Genomic DNA, 11,313 nt, shown 5'->3' with positions numbered 1-11,313 from the left:
ACTTCCCCGCCCCTCCCGGGCCTACCGGCCCCGCCCCTCGGAGCAGCCCGGTTGCAGCCGGGCTCTATTCCTCCGAAGCCGCCCCCTACCCCACCCACTTAGCCGAGGCCCCGCCTGGCTTATCTGGGGCCACGCCCACGCCCGCCACCGGGGCCACGCCCCCTGCTGACTCTCGGTCCCTCACCTCCAACTTCCCGGAGCTCCCCTTCCCCGGAAGATCAGGCTGAAAATCCGGTAAAAGGATCGGGAAACGCCAATAGGCACATTGCGCTTGCGCATGGGGGGCCGGAAGTCAAGTCGGAGAGGGAGGTGACTCTGCTTCCGTTTCTGGTTTTGCTCCAGTGTTTAGGTTTTCTTAGCGGCCGCCCAAGATGAACCGATTCTTCGGGAAAGCGAAACCCAAGGCTCCGCCGCCCAGCTTGACTGACTGCATTGGCACGGTGGGCACTTAGACTTGCTAATTAGGCTCAGGAACCCTGACACCCCTTAACCCGTCCACCCCCGACTTCGGCGTCGATTCCTGGCTCCCAGGCCCATTACACCTTAGCTCTCTCCACCCCACTTTCGTTCCTGTTACCAAGTCATTGCTGACGCCACAAACCAGGGACCCCTAACCCATCATTGCTTAACCCTACTTGCGCCCCACCCCCTCTGGTGCTCAGCGCCGCGTCCACTCGCTGTTAACTTACCTGGTCACCCCGACCAGCCATAGGCCCAGACACCCTTCCCACCTCATCCAGCCCTACTCCTCCCTCCTCTTCCGTCCCTCATCCTTCTCCGACGTCAGGAATCTCGGCTTGATATCCTAGCTCAGTATATCTGTAACCCAATCCTGGATCTGTTACACAAAATTCAGAACTCTAGCCCCTGTCATTAGGCCACCACCTTTTATCCAAGTGAATAGCGTTAGCTCTACAGCCCTAGCCGAGGTCCATTGGGCAGTAACTCATTTCACACACTTTCTGATTGAGCACTCTGCTGGCCTAGTCTCCAATTCTTGGGAAATTTCGACTCAGTCGAGTGATTCTCAAATTCTTTTTCTGCTCAAATACTTGAATACGCCCCTGGAATATTAGAATCTAGGGGGGTGGAATACAGTTTAAACCCCGCCCCCCAGGATTTCTGAGAATCCCGCCTCCCCACAATTAGGAATTGCTGTTTTCAACCATCACCATATGCTCTTGTTTTTCCTTTCTTCCTCTATATTCTTTCCTCTCCTACCACTTTTCATGTCAGTGTATTGCAGTAACTACTACTGCCTTTTATGTTTTTCCGCTGAAGGTGGACAGCAGAGCAGAATCCATTGACAAGAAGATTTCTCGGCTGGATGCTGAACTAGTGAAGTATAAGGATCAGATCAAGAAGATGAGGGAGGGACCTGCAAAGGTAAGGTAGACAGCTCCTGCAGAAGTTGTGACACCTTGATTTGAGTACCTGTGGAAGTAGGGCCTGGTGGTAAGGGCTGGTGAGAAATATAGAAGAGATGCTCACAGTCTGGTAAAGGGAAAACATATGTGATGGTGTGTCCTTCAGGGAGGAGAGTTTGCAGCCAGATATGAGAGGAAAACTGGGGCTTGACCTGGTGGAGAGATGTTGATCACACCCAGAAACATGTATGTGGGAATTAGCATATTCTACTGAGAAGGTGGCAATCTGGACAGGCTGGGCCTGCACAGACTAATGAGTTGCTTGGCTGGTCAGGTTAGGTAACTATAATAGATGGTTAAGGAATAGCATGTTGGGGAAAAGTACTAGTATTCTATTAATACCGTCACTACCTACTAGCTGTGACCTTTATAAAGTCACTTAATTTCTTCCTTTCTTCTTCTGTTAGGAAGAAACATAGAGTGGTGTATGTAAGTGCATGGATTTGAGCTGCTTTTTTCCCCCACCCCATCTCTGTAACTTATTAAGCATTTAAGTGAGAGCAAGTTACTTAGCATCACTCAACCTCAGTTTTCCAATCTGTAAAAAGAGGATAATATCTACTTTATAGTGTGAGATTGAACAAGGTAATTCATGCAACCTATGTCAAGGTAATTCATAGCACTATGTCTAGTACGTAGAAACAGTCAGTAAATGTTAGGTATTATTATCATCTGTGAAGTAATAATACCTGCTTTTCCGTCTGCATTGGAGGAGACAAAGTGATGTATGAAACAGTATAGAAAGCGAAGTGATCAGAGGATTTTCTCTGCCATCGTAGTTGGATGGCATGAAGTGAAGAGTAACCAGAGGCAGGACAGCCCACCTAGGCTTGAGGAGATGAAAGCCTAAACCATGGTGGTAGTCATGAGAATGACATGAGAGGAATCAATTTGAAAGTGAGTTCGGAAATCTAACACAATGACAGTGCATGAGGAGATAACAGGAGAGGAAAGGTAAGGTCGGTGTAACAGTTTTCAGCCTAGAGAAATGAGAGACTGGTGAGGCCGTTATTAGTCATTTCCAAGATGATAGCAGGTTGAAGAGATTGGGCATGGTGAGTTTGAGTGGATAGCAGACTGTCCAAATTTGGAATCTCTCTAAGGCACCTGAATATACAAAATTGGCCCTCTTGGAGTAGAAATAATATGCCCTAGAAAAGGGAATGTACTGAGTTGTTGGGTGAAAAGACTGAGGTGGGCTGGAGCTTAGAGCCTGCTTGGGGGGTAAACAGTCTGGGAGCCACATGTCTACTGCTTTGAAGATGAGAGGAAGTAGGTATGTGAGTTTGAGGATATGGGAGGTTTCTTTGACTATTTGTATATTTTCTACTTCCATTCATTAAAATCTATTTTTCTTCCTAGAATATGGTCAAGCAGAAAGCCTTGCGGGTTTTAAAGCAAAAGCGGATGTAAGTTCTATAAGTATAATCTCCTTTCCTCTAACAGGTTTAACCAAAAGGGAAATGGTCTTCCATTCCTTTAGATTTTCATACCGTTTTATAAGGGCTTCCCAAGTGGCACGGTAGTAAAGGACCCACCTGCCAGAGAGGTAGACATAAGAGATGGGGGTTCAATTCCTGGGTTGGGAAGATCCCCTGGAGGAGGGCACAGCAACTCACTGCAGTATCCTTGTCTGGAGAATCCCAGGTACAGAGGAGCCTGGCAGGCTGCAGTCCATAAGGTCGCAAAGAGTTGGACACAGCTGAAGCGACTTAGCATGTATGCACCGCTTTATAAGCATTCTTCAGTTAACTGCAAATTTCATTTACACATACACTTAACTAGAATTTCTCCCCCTGCATGTTCAGCAACGTCTGTTGCACCACTGTCCGTTTAAATAGAACTTTTTGCTGTGGTGGGAGATGTTTTCTATCTGTGCTCGTCAGTACAATAGCTGTTAGCTATGTGTGCTTATTGAGCACTTGAAACATGGCTAGTATGACTAAGGAACTCAAGGTCCAGTTTTATTTAATTTTAACAATTTAAGTAGCCATGTATGTCTAGTGGCTTCTGTATAGACTTCCCAGATCTGTAGAGTTTGATTCTCCCATTTATGTAATTAGAATGTGCCTTTTAAAATTTCATTTGTTTGCCTGTAAAATTGGGAAACCTAAATATTTGTTCCCTCCTTTCAGAAGATTTAGCAGTCCTTAATTTGTTTTAGGTGACTATGTCCCAGTGTTTGAGCAGAAACCCAACATTATCTTTGGTTCTTAACCTTGTGGGCTCTCCAGCTGATGAGACCTTCTGCAGGTGTGCAGAGGTCAGGTGGAATCAGCTGATAAAGAGCAGAAAGATATTGGTATCTCTATTCTTGTTTACAAAATGACTTCTTATAAAACATCAGATACCATCTTACTCCTTTTAGATTAGACAGAGTTATAAAAAGAAAATTATGATGCCTAGAGCAATGAAAGTGTGTAGTAAAACTGTTACCTCCTAAATTGGTAGCATCGCAATTTTTTAATTTAAAAATTTTTATAAAAAAAAAAAATTTATTTTTGGCTGCACCAAAAATAAATAATAAAACAAACACCAAAAAGGTCTTTGTTACTTTGTGTGGGCTTTCTCTAGTTGCAGAGAGTGGGGGCTGCTCTTCCGTGCAGCGTGTGGGCTTCTCACTGCAGTGGCTTCTCTTGTTGTGGAGCACAGGCTCGAGGCATGAAGACTCAGTAGTTTCAGCTCGCAGGTTCTAGAGCAGTGACTCAGTACTTGTGGTGCATGGGCTTAGTTGCTTCACAACATGTGGGATCTTCCCGGATCAGATTTTAAACCTAAGTCCCCTGCATTGGCAGGTGGATTCTTATCCACTGGGCCACCAGGGAAGTCCAGCATTGCAATGTTTAAGTAGCTTTTTTTTTTTTTTTGATAAAAGAATACATGTTCATTGTGGAAACTTGGCAAGTACTTAAACATGAGTAGAAGAAAAGAAAATTCACCAAGATTCCTATTGCCAGAAATAACCACCTTTAAAATGTTAATTTCTTTCTCTGCTTGTGCATACATGGCATATGTGCATATAATCTTTTAGAAGAAAACAAATGGCATGTATTATATCAGTTATCCTTTTTACTTAATGTTGTATCACAAGTATTTTTGTCCCTCTAAATATTTTTTGGAAACATATTTTTTTAATGGTGTGATAATACTCCACCACCATTTGCCTGCATCATTGATCATTTCTCTTCTGCTTGAATGGTTAGATGGTTTTCAAATACTGTATAAAGAGTATAGTGATGTAAGTCTTTGAGATAGTATTATCAGTTGATATAAAACTTCATTAAAAAAAAAATAGTTGGAGTGCCAGGCAATATATTAGGTTAGATAGATTACCTATTTATGGATACAAGATTAATAAAATACAATACCAGTCCTCAAGCAGTTCAGTCTACTGGAAAAAGTTTCACTGTATATACGAAGAACCTTAAATATAGTCTTGCTCCTTCCCCCTAAGAATTCCACTTCTGAGAATTTAGCATTGGAAATAATCTAAAACATAAAAACATATATTAAAACATATATTCTTAGCAATGTAGAAAACAGCAGTAATAATGTTAAGCAGAAAATAGTGTTATAGTTACAGAACATTCCAAGGAAGAAAATTGGAGGAACGTCAAATGATGTTTGTTTAAGATGGATTAAATTGTTTTTCTCATTTTTTCTGTGTGTTTGTTAAGGTTTGTTGTTGTCTTTAAGAAGATTCTTTTATATAGCATTAAAGATACTTTCTTCCTGAAGAGTTCTATCTGCCTCACATTACCGTTTTCATTTGACTCTGAAAAGGTACGAGCAACAGCGGGACAATCTCGCCCAACAGTCATTTAATATGGAGCAAGCCAACTACACCATCCAGTCCTTGAAGGACACCAAGACCACGGTACTCCCAAAGCACTTTTTCCCACGGTGTCATTTTATTTTTGTACTCCTGTGCTCTTTTTCCTATAGTTTCTAAAAGACAGTTAACCATCATGGCCAAGAAATGGTATGTTCTCTTTGCTTTTTTTAGGTTGATGCTATGAAATTGGGAGTAAAGGAAATGAAGAAAGCATACAAGCAAGTGAAAATTGACCAGATTGAGGTGAGATGTGTGCTGGTTTCTGTAAGAATGTACACTGGTTTCTCAAAGCACCCAAATGAATGTGTATGTGATGGGAAGAGCCCAGGAGAGGGATGGAATCTTGGGCCTCCCGTTTACTAATGGAGTAACTTTGGGAAAGCGTCAAAGGTCCTCACTGTTAACCTAAGGATCCTAATACCACATGCAGTTATTATGCTGCTGCTGCTGGTGCTAAATCACTTCAGTCATGTCCAACTCTGTGCGACCCCATAGATGGCAGCCCACCAGGCTCCTGCGTCCCTGGGATTCTCCAGGCAAGAATACTGGAGTGGGTTGCCATTTCCTTCTCCAATGTATGCATGCATTCTGTCGTTTCAGTCGTGTCCGACTCTATGCGACCCTATGGACAGCAGCCCACCAGGCTCCTCTGTCCACAGGATTCTCTAGTTATTATGAGGGTGAAATAAATGATCTGGTGTATCTAAGTACACAATGCCTGGCACATAATAAACACCCAGTGAATAAACGCCCAGTTTCCTTTTACTACTAACTCATTTAATGATTTTTAGTCTTGTTGCCTCAATTATAAAGTAGTGATGTTGCTGTTCATCTCCCAGGATTGTCCCCAAGTAACACTTGGGACAATATGTATATTGACAATATATATAAAGTGCTTAGCATGGTTCTTGGTATAGAATTGGTTCCCTTTTCTAGTAATTCTCTCTAGATTCCCTGCCCACCCCCACCCCCAGATTTATTGAGATACACTTGCTATAGAATATAGTGTAAGTTGAAGGTGTACCGTGGGGGTGATTTGAAATACATAGTGAAATGGTTACCACTGTAAGATCACCTCACATAATTACTATTGCTTTTGTGATGAGAATATTTAAGGCTTACTTTCCTAGCAACTTTCAAGTATTGTTAAATATAGCCACCATACTGTACTTTAGATCCCCAGAACTTAGTCATCTTCTTTTTTTAAGGTTATATTTCATTTATAGTTATTGTAAAATATTGACTGTTCCCTGTGTTGTGCAATATATCCTTATAGCTTATTTATTTTATACATAGTAATTTGTGCCTCTTAATCACCTCCCCCCATCTCTTTAGGTTTTTAATAATAATGTCCCTAAAATTAGCATTTCTTTTTGGAGATCCTGTTTTAGCTGGGGTGGCGAGCCCTAGGAGCTCGGCATCTCTTAACTCTGTCAGTTGAGCAGCCCAGATGGCAGACAGGATTAGCAGAGGGAGTGGTGATGGTCAGAGGAGAAGGCGCTTCTGCACGTATGATAGTGGTCTTTCCCCCTAAACACTAAGTGGAATGTCTCTTTCTAAGAGGGCACGGACTCAGTTTTGTTCACTATTCCGAAGTGTATTCCCAAGTGCCCCAAACAGTGCCTGGCCTTTGGTTTACTTAATGGTTGGTGAACAAATGAAGGAGAGGCTATTCAGTGCCATAAAGCGGTTTTGCCCCATTTAATCAGGGTTTGTTAGTTGAGTTCTTATTGTGTCTCCAGCATCTTACTGCTTCTGCACAGTGTTACCTGATAGTTCCAGTCTTAAGTGAAGGTGTTCTTCCTATCTTGCTGTTTTCCAGCACCCCTCCTTATACTAATGCTGGGACCCTCTCTAATCCTCCACCAGTTTCTGCTTCCAAGAATTTAGGCTTAGTGACAGAGAGTCACTGAGAAAAATGTTCTGAGTATGCTTGCCTTATTTGTATCATATTATTTGATAAACACAGTGAACTGAATTTTATTTTCTACTTTCAGGGTTCCTTGTGTTTTAATTAGTGCTGTTTAATGAACAAAATAGAAATTTTGGTATTTTTGGTTTTCTCTATGTTTCTTCGTCTTTCACTTGTGGTTGTCTGGCTGTCTCCCCACCTGGTTTTCCTTCTCCTGTCCCCTAATACAGTGGTCCCCAACCTTTTTGGCACTAGGGACCAGTTTTGTGGAAGACAGTTTTTCCACAGACTGTGGGGTGGGCAGTGGGTTCAGGATGATAGAAGCACATTACATTTATTGTGCACCTGATTCCTATTATTATTACATTGCGATCTATGATGAAATAATTATACAGCTCACCATAATGCAGAATCCATGGGAGCCCTGAGCTTGTTTCCTGCAGCTTTTAGATGGCTCATCTGGGGGTTTTGATATGAGTCTGCAAGCAACTGATTTATTATGGTCTCTGTGCAGTCAAACTTCTCTGCTAATGATACTCTGTATTTGAAGCCACTCGCCAGCCCTAGTGTCACCACCTTAGCTCTACCTCAGATCATCAGGCATTAGATTCTTATAAGGAGCGTGCAACCTAGATCCCTTGCATGCACCGTTCACAGTAGGGTTCATGCTCCTATGAGAATCTAATGCTGCTGCCACTGATCTGACAGGAGGTAGAGCTCAGGCAGTAAAGTGAGTGATGGGGAACAACTAAAAATACAGATGAAACGTCGCTTACTCACAGCTCACCTACTGTGAGGCCCAGTTCCTAACAGGCCATGGACCAGTACTAGTCTGTAGCCTGAGGGTTGGGGACCCCTGCCCTAATAGACTTGCTTGCATAATAGGTGGAGAGCCCAGTTCTTTCTTAACTTTTTTGATGTGTTTGGGTGTGTGTCTTTGACTGGGCTGGATAGTTTGAATAATATAGTTTGAATAGTTTGAATAGTTTGAATATTCATTTGTTTATTTGAATAGTTTGAATCCCATTTGTTTTCCTAAAATATTTTACTTGAAAAGCATTTTTATTGTTTTCTAGTGCTCATTTTGGAGAAGGAAATGGCAACCCACTCCAGTATTCTTGCCTGGAGAATCCCAGGGATGGAGGAGCCTGATGGGCTGCCGTCTATGGGGTTGCACAGAGTCGGACATAACTAATGCGACTTAGCAACAGTAGCAGCAGTGCTCATTTTAAAACTTTGCCTCTACATGTGTGTTCTCCTATTTCTTTTTTATTTCCCAGTTTCTGTGGTCCAGTCTAGTGCTTGTATTTGTTTTGCATTGCTTTTGTTTTTGCAGAATTGAACCTGCTAATTCTTTGTGATGATTTTTTTCCTGTGCCTATCGTGGAATCTCTTGCTAGAAATCCTACTCTTTCTAATAGGATTATAAGATCCTATTAGATATAAAAAATTTCAGATCACTCTGAAATTTTGGGTGACTTACCTTGATATGTAAAAGTCTAAAATAAGTTCAACTTGATTAGTTATGTTATTTTCACCCTCTTAATTACTGTTTCAGCCAGTGCTGCTCTGTGTAGCAGACTGTTAAAGTATATGCAATGTGGTAGTTTGGTACTTGGAAACAGAAAGCATTTTCTTTTTAAAAAAGTATTTTCTTCCATTTTATTTTCTAACCTTTATATGGAAAAACTAACCTCTAATTTGGGGGTGAAGAAGGAGTTTTTTAAATGTTTTGCATTGCTCTGGAAATTCTGAAGAATAAGCAGTGTTGATTTAGAACCTCTGCATGATCAGCAAGAGTCCATTCCCCTCTGTGTGGAATTTTCAGCATATGAAAAACATTGTTCTGCACATCCTTAACAGACAATATATAATATTAAGTGTTTAGTGTTTGACACATATTATGACATACGTTATTACAATAAATCATTACCTATGAAGAATGGCTATTAATAACCTCATTTTATAGATGAGCAAATTAAGCCTAAGAGACATTACTTTTTATTGAATATGAAATAAAACTTTTGAATATTGAATAAAACTTTAGCTTGGTTATGTTTAACCACAGTCTGCTCTTCTTAGCATTGTACTAACTGCCCTTTATTATGCTGGGCCACTTCTCAAATGGGTTTTACATTCTTTGTGGCCCTTTAGTAGTTTCCTAGTTAAGTACAGACAGATTATTCCCAGATAATTTATGCCCTCAGTCAATTTTTTTCACCAGCCTTGTCTCATATCCAGCCTATCCTGAATCCACTTCTGTTTCGCCATGTAGGGTGGGCCCAGTACAACTTTTTGTACTATCCAGTTGTTTCTGCTACTGCTTCCTTGCCCTCCACAGTGCAGTCAGTTTTTGGCTGACTCGAGAAGCATGATTTGCTTGTATCAGTTACCCTCTTTCCTCTTAACTTGAAGATTTTTGATAGTATAAATGTTGCTTGATTTCCTGTTTCAAGCAAACTTTCTCTAAAGAGAGAGATGGGCATCTCTTCTTGCAATAGCAGTTTGATTTTCCACGAAGCATCTTAAATTCAAATGCGAGGTTAGTAGTTCTGTTCTTTATTTTTCAAGTTTATGTTTTTACCACCAAAAATAGGGGAAGGTTATGTGGTCCATGGCTTATTTCTAAGATTCAGGGGAGAGAATTGAGACAGGGGGTAGTTAAAGAAAAATGGTAAGAATTGAATAAAAATCCTGTCATATATACTTTTGTAGGATCTCCAAGACCAGCTAGAGGATATGATGGAAGATGCAAATGAAATCCAAGAAGCACTGAGTCGTAGTTACGGCACCCCAGAATTAGATGAAGATGACCTCGAAGCAGGTAAGTTATAGGAAAAGCAAAGTATATGTAGCCTAGCTTCTGAAAGGAACAACTGTCAGGGATCTTTTCTCCTAAGCAATAGAGAAAATTTCTATGAGGGTTCCCTGAAAGTTTGTCTATGGTACAGGCTCTGGGCACAGAGCTTGGGCGGCAGCCAATCAGACTGGCATACCTCACCAACTCTGAGGTGGACAAGCTCTGAAGGAACATCCGGGCAAAGGCCTCTGCTGACCTGATGCTTGGTAACCAAACACTGTCATTCCCTGCCATTTTCCTTTTGATTTTTTTTCTCTTCATTTCCCTGCGTGAGTCCTCTTCCTCGGAACAGTAAAGCCAATCAAGAAACAGTAGTTGGCAGATACTGATACTTGGTGTGCATCGGTTACTATATGCCAGGCCCTGTGTTAGATGCTGGGGATTCAGCATTGAAGAAAACAAACATCATCCCTGCACTCCTGAACCTTCTCCTCTAGTTTCTAGTAAGAAACTGCATGAGTTATAAGAGCACAGACTGATGGGAAGAAGTAGTATGGGGTACCATAGGAACATAGAGGAATCCAACCTATTTGGGAGTCAGGGACGGCATACGACCTGAAGGATTAGCAGAGGTTAGGAGAAGGCGATGGCACCCCATTCCAGTACTCATGCCTGGAAGATCCCATGGACAGAGGAGCCTGGTAGGCTGCAGTCCATGAAGTCGCAAAGTCAGATACCGCTGAGCGACTTCCCTTTCACTTTTCCCTTTCATGCATTGGAGAAGGAAATGGCAACCCACTCCAGTGTTCTTGCCTGGAGAATCCCAGGGACAGGGGAGCCTGGTGGGCTGCCATCTATGGGGTCGCACAGAGTCGGACACGACTGAAGCGACTTATAGCAGCAGCAGCAGCAGCAAGATGAAGTGGAAGGGGTTGTTAAGAAGTGGCCTCACGGAGAGTTGTTTAGAAACTGTTGCTGTAGTCCATTTAAGACATAATGGTGCCTGAAACTAAGGCGGTGGCAGCAGAGACAGGGAGAAATGGACATACTGAAGAAATTTTAGAAGGTTGAATGGACAGGACCTAATGATTGATTGATTGATTGATTGGATGTAGAGAGAGAGGGCGGAGAAGGCAATGGCAACCCACTCCAGTACTCTTACCTGGGAAATCCCATGGACGGAGGGGCATGGTGGGCTGCAGTCCATGGGGTCGCTAGGGGTCGGACACGACTGAGTGACTTCACTTTCACTTTTCACTTTCATGCATTGGAGAAGGAAATGGCAACCCATTCCAGTGTTCTTGCCTGGAGAATCCCAGGGACGGGGGAGCCTCTGTGT

At 42.2% G+C, this 11,313-nt stretch overlaps 2 protein-coding genes across 3 annotated transcripts in view; one reads left to right on the top strand and one right to left on the bottom strand.

Annotated features, from left to right (window-relative positions):
• The window catches only part of BAG1 (BCL2-associated athanogene), a 13,077-nt gene extending 12,820 nt beyond the window's left edge, over positions 1–257 (bottom strand). The window contains exon 1 of the mRNA XM_010840127.1: positions 185–257. The gene's annotated coding sequence lies outside the window, so the exon portion shown is untranslated. The remainder of the gene's footprint in view (positions 1–184) is intronic.
• The window catches only part of CHMP5 (charged multivesicular body protein 5), a 15,228-nt gene continuing 4,050 nt past the window's right edge, over positions 136–11,313 (top strand). The window contains exons 1-7 of one of the 2 annotated variants that reach the window (XM_010840130.1): positions 136–234; positions 343–440; positions 1,282–1,386; positions 2,790–2,836; positions 5,211–5,304; positions 5,434–5,505; positions 9,890–9,998. In XM_010840130.1, coding sequence (XP_010838432.1) covers positions 372–440; positions 1,282–1,386; positions 2,790–2,836; positions 5,211–5,304; positions 5,434–5,505; positions 9,890–9,998 — 496 coding nt within the window. In that variant the 5' untranslated portion in view covers positions 136–234; positions 343–371. Of the gene's footprint in view, positions 235–290; positions 441–1,281; positions 1,387–2,789; positions 2,837–5,210; positions 5,305–5,433; positions 5,506–9,889; positions 9,999–11,313 lie in introns of those variants that run through there. The other variant, XM_010840129.1, reaches the window with a different exon arrangement.

Source organism: Bison bison, unplaced genomic scaffold (assembly GCF_000754665.1).
Source record: "Bison bison bison isolate TAMUID 2011002044 unplaced genomic scaffold, Bison_UMD1.0 scf7180017864141, whole genome shotgun sequence".
Classification (NCBI taxonomy): domain Eukaryota; kingdom Metazoa; phylum Chordata; class Mammalia; order Artiodactyla; family Bovidae; genus Bison; species Bison bison.
This window is presented reverse-complemented; position numbering and strand designations above follow the sequence as displayed.